The 14614-nt window shown below is 38.9% G+C and overlaps 1 protein-coding gene across 5 annotated transcripts in view; it reads left to right on the forward strand.

Annotated features, from left to right (window-relative positions):
• Positions 1-14614, forward strand: part of nap1l4b (nucleosome assembly protein 1-like 4b) — an 88968-nt gene that overhangs the window by 17681 nt on the left and 56673 nt on the right. For all 5 annotated transcript variants that reach the window (XM_069900890.1, XM_069900870.1, XM_069900899.1 and 2 more), the window contains exons 3-5: positions 1311-1375; positions 7060-7159; positions 10517-10658. In XM_069900890.1, coding sequence (XP_069756991.1) covers positions 1311-1375; positions 7060-7159; positions 10517-10658 — 307 coding nt within the window. The remainder of the gene's footprint in view (positions 1-1310; positions 1376-7059; positions 7160-10516; positions 10659-14614) is intronic.

The following is a 14614-nucleotide window of genomic DNA, read 5'->3' on the forward strand; positions in this document are numbered from 1 at the left end:
AGAATGAAATGGGATAGGTGTAAATGATTGCTTGATGGCAAGGGCTTGGGCTCAGGGTATTGTGCCTTTGTGGGATCAATATGCTATGGAACAATTTAGTGCCTCACTTGCATGAAGCTAAATTAATGCATCCTCTTAATAGTAATTTCTTGCTGCCTTTTTCTGAAGTACAACTTTAAGTAATCCCTTTCTAATCACAGAGCACCTAGGGCATAGGGACTACTTAAAGTATGAAAGGTGGTGGGGGGGGGAGCGGGATAAAAAAGTTAGAAAACCACTGAAGAGCTTTAGAGATTTGTTCAGTTCTCTGTCTCACAATACCAAGTTGTTGATTTAGGAAGTAGATTTCTGCAAAGGCCATCATTGGAACATGTGACTGGAGGGAATAGCAAAGTGAAAAATCCAGTAGGGAGCAATAAATGGTGTCATCTTATGATGCCTCCTTTCCCATCCTGCCTCTTCCCTCTGTTTTAGCCATATGAGCAACTTGAACATGGGATTCATCTACCCTGGGTGGGAGCTTTGAGAAGTTGATTACAAGCTAATTCATGTTTATCAGTTGAATGCGATGCTCGACATAAGACTTGGTTTAGAAATTTCCCATGCACAAACAGGAAATCACCTTGTGGATTAGTGATTTATCTGCATTGTTATTTGGGTCTGCAGTGAATTATAGCAGGTGGCAACACCAATGCTGTTGCTATTAATGAATTCTCGTCATTTGTGCTGAAGCACGGCTGGAACTGCAGACATTATATTTGGTTCAAATCTTACTTATTTTTGTGCCAGACTTGTTTGGTTGTGTTTTCCGCAATATTTCTTCCGAGAATTTTTTTTTACTTACAGTTACAAAAGCTTTATCAAACAAGTACTCAAAAATCCTAATAATGTGGCTCTTGGGAAACTGATGTAAAGGGGAGAGGATAATCAAGATTTACTCATTTGATTTCAATGTCATTTATTACATTTTAAAAAAAATTAATTTAGACATAGAGCATTGGAGCTCCAATCAGCAGGCAGCCATTTTACACTCAATTAACCTACACCCTCAGTAAGATTTGAGTGGTGGGAGGAAACCAGAGCTCCCGGAGAAAAACCACACAGACGTGGGGAGAACGTAGAAACTCCTTACAGACTACATTGAAAGCACTGCCCTGTGATTTCATTGTAAAATAACATGATTATTATGTTGCAGTGTATATATATTCCTGTTCGTGATATGTGTAGACTACTTAAAAGAAGAGACTTGGCTAAATTAATTTTGCAGTCGTATGTTAAGTAACATCTCACAGTGGTGTTTTGTGTTTCAGTAAAGGAGATGATGCTTCTGTGGAGGCTTTGCCTGACAAACAGCCAACTGAGAGCAAAGGAAAAGGTACTGTTATTAACATAGGACCTATGGTAATCAATTTTAAAAGTAGTAAGTTGCAATATTTTAGATTAAATTGAGCAATCAATATGCATTTTTTGGTATTCCTTTCCATAATTACTGATTTTGTACATCCAGCCGCACTGTTCGTAACCTCCTGTTGTTCCTCAGACTTGGGGTTCCATTCTGGTGCCATATTAAATCCAGATAAACTGCAATGTCTCCACTGTACCAATGGGACAAGCAAACAAGTCTGGAACATGACATAACCTGTTTTGGAAGAATAAATGCTTTTCATAAATCATTCAAGGCAGCTTGATGGAATTATTTTATGTTCTAAAACTATATGATGTTCATACATCAGCGAAAAGAGTAACAATATTCAGAAAAGTTAGACTTATAAAAACCTTCAGCTTATTAAAAAAACACATCTGGTTAAATCATTGCACTGTCAAATATTACTAATTTTAAGAATTTGTGATTGAGGAATTTGGGTTCCACATTGATGATGTTGGTCTACGGCTTTAATGTACATGTTGAACCTCTATTACCAGACTCTCTGTTGTCCGATAATTCACGTGGTCTAGCATGTTTTGAATCTGCTACCATTAGTACATACCCCTTACAGACAGCATAGGATTCAGAACTCCCCCCCCCCCCACCATCCTGATCACTGGTGCTGTAAAAGCATTGCGTGAACCACTGTGCAAACCAGGATTTGATTTATGATATATTTGATCCTTTTAGCTCAGAAAATGGGTCTGATTGAGGCATCTAACACTCCTTTGACAGCTGTTTTATGTGTATTTTTTACTTTCTGGCATTTTCTGTGGTCCAGCAATGGCCAGATTAATGAGGTTCAACCTGCACCATATAACCATATAACCATTTACAGAGCGGAAACAGGCCATGTTGGCCTTTCGAGTCCGCACCGATTCACTGATTTTGTGCGCCCTCTTCGGGCATTGGTCCCGGTAGATCTTCATTCAATAACAATGGATGAATTCAATACAGGTGGAATCAGTCGTAGAATGGACGTTTTCATTCTAGTAGAAGGCATTCGAAAACTGTAAAATGCCAAGCAACTATTTGGTTCTCATAGGAATCCTGTGTCCTTGATTTTTGATGCACAGAAAGTAATATATCCAATTACAATAAGAAATTGATATGTTTATTGCAAAGGAGTTAAATTAGGAAACTAAAATTCCTGCATCAGTCCTTCAGGGCTGAGATGAGGAAAAAATTGGTTTACTTGAGGGCTGAGTGTCCTTGGAAGCTTCTTCTTTCTGAGTGATGTGGACGCTCGGCCATGGAGTATATTCAAATTGATAGATTCAAATCAAAGAAAGTATAAGGCTTCCCATTCCCTAACAATTTGACCCCAATACAGTCTCAAAACATGTGGTGAACTTATTTTAACCTCATCATTACAGATGATATGACAAATTGGAGTGAATAGTTGGTGATTTAATAGTCCTTTTTATCATTTAAATGTGGAATATTGAATCCTCAAGCTTTTTAAAGATTTTGGTTTCTGGAGTAGAGATCTTATTGGACATTTGCTTTTTTTTCTGTTTTCATTGTTTTACCTTTTTACATTTTAAAGACCAACTCCTCGGTTCATCTATAATTAGTAATGGCTTCTGAAAAAATATTTTTCTTGTGCCCTTGGATAAGTATTGTTGAATTGTTTGACGAGCAGATCACACTGATTCTGCCCAGGTCCATGCACTTTTTAACAGTTGGAGGTCACTGGTACTTTTGTTTATAGATTAAGAACTTATTAGTTAGTTGTGCAGAATTAATACAAAAATGAACATCTTGTTAAGCAATGTTTAACAAAATCAGATTTTCAAATTAAATATGAACTGCTTGAAATGGTTACTGGCATAATTATTGTTTGCACTTTTGTGGAGATCTGGTGAGAAAATACTTAATGGATTCCTCAGCTTTTAAGTCTGTGTTTGTATAATTGCCACTACTTTGGAGGCAGGGGGTTGGGGTTAGGCAGGATGCAGAACAATCACCACTCAACAACTGCTGAGAAAATGGACAATGCCCCATCCTGTGGCTTGGGTTAATGTCAAACCTGCCAAAATGTTTCTTAATATCTCTTGTATTTAAAAAGCATTCAAAACTTTATTTTTAAAAAGTAATTAAAACATTTAACTCAGCAAATACGCCACATCTATTGGTGATCCTGGTAGGTGCACTCTTATGGAATTCTAAATTTGTCAGAATATTTCTGTTTCATAAAATCAGTTTGGTTCACTAATTGTTCTACTTTAGCCCTATTACTAGTTTCTTATCGATTCCAGCATTTTCCCCAAAGACAAATGTTAAGCTAACTGGCCTCTAGATGTCTGCTGCCTTTCGCAATCCTTTCTCAAATAGGTTACTCTGCAGTTTCCCAATCCACTGACACTCCAGAATTTTAGAAGGTTGCACTAATAAATCACCACCTCTGTGGCCATTCCTTTTAAGTCTTTGGGTTGTGGACCATTGGGTCCAGTGGAATTGTTACTCAAGTTCTTGTCATTCTTTTGCTGCATTGGTTTTAAGATACTTCCTGCTCACTTACTGACAGTATTTTTGGGATACTTCCAGTGTTTTCAGTTATGAAGGAAGGTACAAAAACATTTGTTCAAGTACTACTACTTTGTATTTCATATTATTTTGGCTTTTTTATTCTCTTCAATTTTATATCCTCATAAAAGTTCTTCCTGTCTGCTTTTTTTAAATTTCTTGTTAGTTTTCTCTCATAGTCTGTTTTCGCTTTATTTGATATCCTTTGACCCATATCACAGTATGTGTGGCTTTTGGAGTTATGGAGATGCAGGCCCTCTAAATCACCTGAGAGACATGCTGATCATATTTCGATTATTTCTTGATTTTTATTTTGTTAACCTCAACATCCTTTATATATTCCAATTTGAAAAGTATCTATCCTTTGAGAAATGAATTATTTTTTAAAATATATGTAATTGCCTTTTCATAGTCTTGCTTTAATTTTTTTTCTGGTCTAGCCAATGGTGTTATCACCTATATAATATTGTTACTTTAATGTAATAATTTTGAGACCTATGTTTCTGGCTGAAAGCCTAATGTTTTTTTTTCTTTCCCCTGAGGAACCTTCACTAGAAGATCAGTAAATAATCATGTTTCATTGCACATGACTGAATGTAAAATAACCTGTACCTATGTGAGTTTCACAGATGCATGAACTTAGATACATGGCATTTTGACCAGTTTGATTTGCCTAATTTCTGCAAAAATTATCTTATGATCATTTATTTTTATTCATGCCATCAATTTAGATTTCAGATTTATTGTCAGAGTACATCCATGACATCATATAAACCCTAAGATTCTTTTTTTCCTGTGGGCGAAGCAGAATTACCACTGATTTGTAGTATTGGTGTAAAAAAAACTGTATGCAACATGCACATGTAAACAAATAAGTTCTGTAAACTGTGCAGTACAGAGAGAAATTTTAAAAAATCAATGATGTGCAAAAGCCAAGAGTCCTTAAATGATTGAGTTTGTTGTTGAGGAGCCTGGTGGTGGAGGGGTTTCAGCTGTTCCTGATCCTGGTTGTGCAAGCCTTGTGGCACCAATACCTCTTTCCTGATGATAGCAGCGAGAATAGTGTGTGTGCTGGGTGGTGTGGATCCTTGATGATTGCTGCTGTTTTGACAGCTTATCTTTCTTATGAATGCTGCACCTTGTACTATTTGTCTACTTGTACCTTCTTTTATTCTATTTGAAGTAGTTTTCTATATTTATGCACTTTGTTCCTCACACATTGTTTATAACCAAGTCACCTTGTCCTTTCTACATCTTTCTAATTTTGTTGTGCTGCAATGAACCACAGTGGCATCTACCAGATCCCATATTCTGCCAGCTGCATATGGATGTTTAGCCACATAGAAACATAGAAGATAGGAGCAGGAGTAGGTCATTCAACCCTTCGAGCCTGCTCCGCCATTCAACGAGATCATGGCTGATCTTGAAGTTCAGTACCCCGTCCCCACCTTCTCTCCGTAACCTTTAATACCCTTATACTGAAGAAAAGGATCTAATTCCCTCTTAAATATATTTAATGAACCTGCCTCTACTGTCCTCTGTGGCAATGAATTCCACAGATTCACCATCCTCTGGGTAAAGAAATCCCTCCTCATCTCGGTCCTAAATGGTTTGCCTATTATCCTCAAACCATGGCCCCAGGTTCTGGATTTTCCCATTATTGGAAACATCCCATCTGCATCCATTCTGTCGAGTCCTGCCAGAATTTTATATGTCTCTATGAGATCCCCTCTCAATCTTCCAAACTCCAGCGAGTACAATCCCAATTTGCGCAATCTTTCCTCATAAGTCATTCCTGCCATTCCAGGTATCAGCCTGGTGAATCGCCTCTGCACTCCCTCCATTGCAAGAACATCCTTCCTTAGATAAGGTGACCAAAACTGCACACAATACTCCAGGTGTGGTCTCACCAAGGCCCTGTACAGCTGCAGTAAAGTATCCTTGTTCCTATACTCAAACCCTCTTGATATGAAGGCCAACATACCATTTGCCTTTTTAACCGCCTGCTGTACCTGCATGCTCGCCTTCAGAGACTGGTCCCTCTGCACTTCCCCATCTCTTAATCTATTGCCATTCAAATAGTAATCTGCCCTCCGGTTTGTATTACCAAAGTGGATAACCTCACATTTATCCACATTGTAGTGCATTTGCCATGTATCTGCCCAGTCCCTCAATTTATCCAAATCATACTGGAGCTTCCTGACCCCCTCTTCCGTGCACACAACTCCTCCTAGCTTAGTGTCATCTGCAAATTTGGAGATATTACATCCAATCCCCTCATCCAGATCATTAATGTAAATTGTGAACAGCTGGGGTCTCAGTACAGATCCCTATGGCACTCGCCTGTCACTCAGAAAACGAGCCATTTATCCCAACTCTCTGTCTTCTACCTGCCAGCCAGTTCTCAATCCACATCAATACTTTGCCCCCAATCCCATGAGCCTTGACTTTGTAAGCCAGTCGTTTATGCGGGACCTTATCGAAGGCCTTTTGGAAGTCCAGGTACACCACATCCACTGGCTCTCCCCCATCTATTTTACCTGTCACCATCTCAAAGAATTCCAATAGATTTGTCAAGAACGATTTACCTTTTGTAAATCCATGTTGACTCTGTCCGATCCCTTCTCTGCTAGTCATATGCTCTGCTATTACATCCTTAATAATGGATTCCATCATTTTGCCCACTACTGATGTAAGGCTCACCGGCCTATAATTCCCCGCTTTTTCTCTACCCCCCTTTTTAAATAGTGGGGTAGCATTAGCTACCCTCCAATCCATGGGTACTGATCCTGAGTCTATCGAGTTCTGGAAAATAATTCTTAAAGCATCCTAATTGGTCATTTTTTTTAAAAGTAATTCTTATTGATTCATTAGGTGGTTTCATGCAGGCCCAAAGCAACCTTGTGATTCCGTTGAGCCATAAGCAGAATTATCATTGCATTTTAAACGAGATAATGTTGTAGGACAAGAGAAATAGTGATATTGAGTAAATATGAAAACCTGTTGTTATGTAACAAATTAAATAGGAACTAACTAATGGTGATTTTTTTTTTGTCTGATGTTGAATTCTTAGCAATAATTGTGATACACCTTTCCTTCTACAGCAAAATTGACAGCCCAGGTTATGCCGAATCCACAGGTATTAGCAGCTTTGCAGGACAGACTTGACAGCATTCCACAGCCTCCTCCAGGTTACATTTTAGCGTGAGTATCATGGTGCACAAATTAAGGTTGTTTAAAAGTTAATTTTGGGCTTTGCCATTGATGAATTGCAGCCTAATCATCCAATAATTTATTTCCTTTTTGATTTTTATTTGTTCCTTTTTGGGATTCCTTTTGCACAATTTCTGGTACTGGTTTATTGTCCTTCATCTTTTTGGAATACTATTGTGGCCCAGGAATGACGAATGTTCAGTTTGTAAAGGAAATATCCACATATACAATGAAAACACAAAGCTTTATATATCCATCATACTGTTGTATTGCCAGATTTCCCGAGCTAAATCCAATCCTGGATAAGCTGCAGTTATCAAATAATGGGTGGGCAGAAGTTGCTGTCTTTAGTTGCTACAGTCAAAATGTTATCTCTCCGTATATTGGGGTGTGCCAGATTGTTAGAGATCTTTGTTTTTTTTTTTAAAACCCTTGTGTGGTGTTTCTTCATGTTGTCTTTTTCTGCTGCTGAAGCTCTTTTCTGAGAATTGATGGATCTTGTAGATGTCCACTCACAGAATTCTTTAATCTGCCAGCTCATCCAAAGCTTTTCTTCTGTTCTCTCCAATGTATAATACAACTGTTCCTTGACCTAGATGAGCTTCCAATTCCCTTTTTTCATATTTAAATTTTTTATTCTTGTATTGATATGCATTCAGGACCTCCTTAACTCCATCTACCTTAAGATCCATGATCAAGCCTATTCTTGAACTGACTTAATTTTGACCTATTGTGGGCCTTCTATCTCCACATTTGATATTCTTGCCTTAAAAGCCATGATCAGCACTGGAATTTCCTAAACCCTTCTGCCACTTTTAATCTTCAAAAGGCGATCTTGAACCAAACATTTGGTTACATGATTGTGTCTTTCTTTTCTACTGTGCCCTCGTGTATGTGAGTTTGTCTGATTGCATCTCAGCAGTGATGTGCTATTCCTCTGTTTTAGAAGTATAATGGAAATTAATTTTCTTTTCATAAACATTGGTAATAACTATCTTTTTGCCTTGGTCTTACTTAGAGATGGTTTAAATAATTTTTAAAGTAAAGAACTAATTTTGAAGGTGATAAACTTACCAACCAGTATAACAAAGATAGTCGTGGATTTGATGCCTGTTCCAGGCTGGTAACAGCCAAGAAGGAAGGGGCATGCACGGGTTGTATTTAAAAGCTCGGAGGCACGGGTTGTTTCATGTGAAGTGAGTTTAATTTACTCTGGAAAAACTGGAACCAAGAATATTGATAACTAGGATTCTGTTTTGTATTTGCACTTGATGAATTGCAGTTAAGACTGGTGAAAATTGAACGAAGCAAGGCTTTGATGTACAATGCATATGAATTTAATGGGATCAGCAGTAGATTAATCGCTCTTATAAACCTTCTCCACTGTTAATCAAGATCATGGCTAGTCTTCGGGCCACAACTCAGGCCAACAATTTATCCATACAGCATCCCTGGTGATTGAAATTTTCACCAAGTTCTTCCTTCCCTTCCAATTCCATGTTTATCGCTATTTCTGGAATAATGCTTGCTATCCTTAATTATGGATGCAAAACACAGCTATTTAGCAACTGCCATTTGTTGATTTTCATTTATAATTACAAAATTTTTTCAAAGGACCAATCTCATTTTATTTACATTTTTAAAGATAACTGTAGAAATTTTTACTGTGAGCTTTAAAATTTGCATTTTTTTTCCTTCCCTGCTAGCTTTTCAGTTATTCTTTGTTTTTTGAATTCTGTCCAATCTTCAACCTGTCACACAATGTCTGCTTTTTTATAAACCTTGGAGCTCTTTGATGTGTAGTATTGTGGACAGTGGACATGAACTTTCTCATTGGAATGTTTCATCAAAATATGTCAGCAAGACACATTCTGAATGAAGTCACAAATTAATTTATGACTGAACATTAATGTTCTTGATCTGAATTATGCCCATTTTTAAAATGTGCAAGAGGAGTCTAATTCATTATTACTCTATAGTATATCCATTACAGTGGAATATCAATGCAGTAAAACTTGATTGAAATCTGATCTGTAGCATAGCTTGGTCAAGAGATGACAAAATGTTCACTTGTACATTAGGTTACGGAACATCGGTGTGAAGTGATGGTTTTGGACAGATGCAAAATTGATACTGCTAATTGCTTGCATCATAAGTCTCATCATGTCTTTTTGCTTCATATGGAAAAGTAATAGGAAGTTCTTATTCCTTATTACAGCAGAGTCTATTACTTAGTCACAGTAATCCAGTTGACATGTGTCCCAAGGTATTCCACTGTGATCAATTAAGATCCCTGCTTCTAGGTCTTATAGTGTTATAAATCTATGAATTAGTTTTTCCACATAATGTAAACATTTTTTGCCTGCAAAATTCTAAAGATGCCATTGGAATACAGTAGAAATGATTCTCAATTATCCACTGGTTTCCTTTGGAAACATTGACAGCTTGATGGAATATCCTTTGATGCTTATTGGATAGCAGCAGAAAGTGATTGCTGCAGGTTCTGTAGCTTATGATCATGGAGCAGTCGGAATCTTGAGTGGCTCATGAATACTGAGATGATGGAGTTGCAGATCTGGGGTGCAGATCTGTCACCAGTGGGGTCATTATGTTGCCAACATGCTAAAGTAAATGCAGAATTTATCTTGGGGGGAAAAAATTCCAAGCATCTCTAGATTTTTAGCAGGACTTTGTAATGCTTACTGTCCGCTTTAATTGCAGACACAGCTGTATGAAAGAGTTGAATTAATAATTTGGGTATCATGGGTACTCGCAGATTGGTAGGTCTGGGAAATGCTGGCTGTTTCATGGTGTCTGCTGAATCTGTGCCAGGTTAAAACTAACTGAAGAACAGCAAGTCCATTAATTTCAGTGTAGAGGTAAGGCTGATAAGGAGAAAGGATAGTATTAGTTCATTTGCATTTTAAAAAAATGAGTGAATTGTATATTGTTTTGTTATTGGATGCCAAGGGCTTGACAGTAATAAAATCAGGATTGTGGCTTAGCCAACTGTCATGTTTTCAACTGCTTTCTAGTCAGACTTGTTCTTGGATTTTCATGCAATAGTATTACGTTGAGCCTGAGTTAAAATTTGGTCAGCCTCGTATGGAAAATCTGACTTGGAAAAAATAAATTCGTATTCTCCTTTAGCAAATGCTTATGAATTGCCGCTGGCAGCATGTTTTGGCACATTGCTTGAATAACTAGGCTATTAACAGTTTAAATTGAGTGGACAAGCTGGTGGGGGAAGGGAAGAGGTATTGATTTTAAGTTCATTATTTCATTAAAAGGGTGGAATGATATACATCACCTTTTGTTTCAGCTCTTTATAATCAACTTTTTTTGCAGTTTACCTAAAGCAGTAAAGAGAAGAGTAAAGGCTTTGAAGCAACTTCAGGTTAAGTGTGCCCACATAGAAGCCAAATTTTACGAGGAAGTTCATGAATTGGAGCGGAAATATGCAGCCCTTTACCAGCCATACTTTGAAAAGGTATGAGTGTGTGAAAGAAAAAAAAGCATTGTCAAAAGCAATCCCTTGCCTTGTAAGTAACCCCATAATTTGTTTAGACCAATAATAGCATTTGGTGCACTTGAAATTTATTAATTAGAATTTTTTGAAGAAGCCCAAATTATCATATTTTTCATTTTTATCACATAACCGTGTGTCAATCATATAGTTTTTTAGAAACAAAATAACTTTATGCTTGAGGGAGGTTTCAGCTTAAAAATCCCCTTTGTGATGGGCCAAGAAAATCCTATTACTGGTAAACATTGATATAGTATTTTGCAAGGTGCTTGGTGTATTTTCAAGCATGGAATGTGAGTTAATCCTCTAGTTATACATGCAGCTGAATGGTCTCATACCTGATTGCTTTACATTTTAGAGTCATAGATATTAAATGTATAAATAGGCACTTCAAACCCTACAACTAACCATCAAGCATCCATCTTGTGCTCATCCCATTTTACTCTCTCCAAAACATTCCACAAATTACATCCCTTCGCTATTCACTCGGGTAGTTTGCAGTCGATCATCATTTCTTGCATCTTTTGAAAACGTAAAATCCATTGTATAGCCCTGGAGGTCTTAATCACTAGAGGAGTGAACAACAATCTTCTAGCATCTATCATTTGGATGCTTTAATAGAATTTTTGCAGAATTATATATCCAGGGTGGTTATCAGTTGTGCAGCTGGTAGAGCTACTAGGCATTTACAAGCTGGGGCTGCTCAGGACCTGTGTATCGTACCTGTGTAGCAGGCCCCTGCAGCCCCTCAAACACTCGAACAGTTGAACAGCGGCTGGGAAATTTAAGGATGCTCCCACCCTTTTGGTGATGCAATAATGTGTCACACAGTCACCGCGTCACCAGAGGCCCTGCAGGGAATCCCCCTATTTCTTGTATTGGCCTCCAAAAAGTAAGTGGCTGGGGCAGGGTGGGCGCTTTTGGGGCCGGGCCAAGCACAGAGTCGGTACACTGATGGGGCAGGGGACAGGAATGCGGAGTCAGGAGGGGGGACTGCTGTCAAACTCAGGGGAGCAGAGTGGGCCAGCGGGTAGTGGAGTTGGGGCAGGATCAATGGCTGACCTTCTTACCCATAATTCCCCACACTGCTGGAACTCTGGCATTCCAGCGGCATGGGAGAATTATGGATAAGGAGGATGGCCATTGCATGCAAGCGCTGACATCATTTTCTACCTGGGCAGCCATCGATCACTTGCAAATTGATCAGCAGCAGCTCTATGGTGCTTGACCATCCAACTCCAAAGTGATTTGCCTACCCGTGCAGTTTTAAAAATTCTACCCACTAATGGGCCTGTGCACGGGTAGATAATCTGACAAATTTCCTGGTTAAACTCATGTTACAATGCAATTTGTAAACTTCTGTCTCGATTCTAGTGATCCACATACAATCCTGGCCTCTGGCCCTGTCCAAGTGGAATGTACTTTCTTCTAAGGACTGCAAGGGTTTCTTCCAGTTTCCTTTCCCATCTCAAAACAATGCAGAAGCTAACCTAATTGATCACAGTCAATTGCTTCTTGTGTATGGATGAATGATGGAATCTGGAAGAGGATAAAATGTACAGAATTAAAATTAAAATGGGCCCATGGACTTAGTGGGCTGAAAGGCTTGTTTCTGTGCTTTATCTCTCACATTCAGTGATTATCAGTGCTTGAACATTTTTTTTATATTATAACTTTGCAACCTGCACATGCATTGTCAGATATTGAGCGTAAATTCAGGTGGCTTACTTCATTTTCCCTCATCATCTTGAGTTTTATGGCATTGTCTGGGCAGTGCTTTAATGAGTTCCTTCCTCCGAAATGACCCTGCTAATTGGCAAAGCTGCGTTCAACCATATAATTTTCATAAATTTTAAATGTCTAGCATTTTAAGAGATTTCAAAAATTATGATAATTTAAGTAAAAAGTTAAAATGATCTAATTTTATATAATTTAATCATCAATAATAAAGGCTAATTGTGCTATCAGCCTAAACCTTCATTCTCCAGTCCTCAAAATAATTTGTCTGATTCTGAGCAAATTTTGACCAGGACTGGAATCCCAAGATATGATTTCCTTGGGTGATGCTGTGAAGAACTTGTAAGACTCAGCTCTGTCACTGGACTCCACATGGGAAGTCAAACCTGCCATCTCCACCAGAAGTCAGCAAATTTTTGTTCATTGTTGCTTGGCTTTTAAATCTTCAGTTGCTTCATCTTCCTGACCATTGCTCATTGCCTCAAACTGAGGGTGATGCATTAACATTGTGCCCTTTTCACTGTCCGTTGCCTTGTACCACTGATTTTTGCCTTTCTCAGTTTTCTTGCACTTGGAATATTTTTTTTAAGCATTTAATTCCACTCAGTTGTTGGTTATACATGTTCTTCTGTTATCATTATCATGTCTTAAAGCTTCAATTTTTCAATGGAGATTATTGTGAATTTCAGTTCAAAGGTGTTTGACCATTATCAAAATCACCATTATCTATTTCACATCAATGTGCAGAGCACATTTTTTTGGTGTAGATATTAAGAACAACCTATCCTGGAACCACAACACCACCTCGGGTCAGGAAGGTGCAACAGCACCTCCCCTTCCTAAGGATATTGAAGAAAGCAAGGCTACAGGCATGAAACATGAAAGTCTGCAGAAGCTGTAATTGTAGTAAAAACACAAATGCTGGAGCAACAGTAGATTTCACAACATCCATAGGTGATAAAGATATATTACCAACAGGGTGGCACGGTTGGTGTAGAAGTTACCGAAATGCCTTTAGAGCACTAGCCATCGGGACTGGCCCTGGGTTTGAATCATGTGCTGTCTGTAAGGAGTTTATATGTTCTCCCCGTGTCTGCGTGGGTTTTCTCGAGGGTTTCAGTTTCTACCCACCCTTCAAAAAAACTGTACCAGTGTGTATGTAGGTTAATGGTGTGTAACAGTGCTGTATGTCTAATTTACAACAACAAAATTTAATTTAAATTTTGGGCTTGAGCCCTTCCAAGGTATGAGTAAAACAGGTACCAACCAGAATAAAAGAGAGCAGGGGAAGGAGTACAGACCAACAGGTGTTAATTGGATATGGAGAGGAGGCCAGGTGAGAGGAAAGGTGATTAGGGGAGGGGTGTGGTTGGCTTACTGAATGCAGAGCTGGGGTAAAGGAGGCCGAGAAAAGGGAAGAAAGAGGGCGATGGGGGTTACAGGAAAGGAGAAATAAAGAAAATTAGAGGGGAGGGGGCAAACAGAAACTGGAGAAGTCGACATTAATGCCATCTGGTTGGAGGGTGCCCAAATTGAATATGAGGTGGTGTTCCTCTAATTTGTGGGTGTTCTCAGTCTGGCAGTGCTGAGATCATGGACAGACATGTGAGCAAGATAATGGGATGGGGAACTGAAATTTGTGGCCACTGGGAGATCCATGCTACAGAGCCATGATGCTCCACGAAATGCTCTCCCAGTCTACGTCCAGTCTCATCAACATTTGTGGCCCAAAATAGTGGTGAAGGAGGAGATGTGAGTGCACCTCCTGCGGTCACAGGTAGGTGCCAAAGGGGGCGATTCGTGGAAGGGAGAAGTGGACATGGGAGTCATGGAGGGAGCAGCCTCTATGGAAGGGGGATAGGAGGAGCAGGGATACTATGTCTGTTAGTGGGATCACGTAGTATATAGTGGAATTGGCAGAGGATGATATGTTGGATTCAGAGGCCAGTAGGGTGGTAGGTGAAGGCAAGGGGAAACTTATTGCATTGGGGTTAGGGAAGGCCAGGGTAGATGTGCGGGATAATGGAGGATATGTGGGTGAGGGTAGGGTTGATGGTAGTAAAGGAGAAGAAGGATCATCTCTGATGATCTGCTGTGAAAGACCTCAATTGGTTCCCATCTTGACAACTTTTTACAGGATCACCTTTAGGAGTGGTTGCAACATTGTGTGGTATAGTAGCTGC

The sequence above is a fragment of the Narcine bancroftii genome, chromosome 1 (genome assembly GCF_036971445.1).
Source record: "Narcine bancroftii isolate sNarBan1 chromosome 1, sNarBan1.hap1, whole genome shotgun sequence".
Classification (NCBI taxonomy): Eukaryota; Metazoa; Chordata; class Chondrichthyes; order Torpediniformes; family Narcinidae; genus Narcine; species Narcine bancroftii.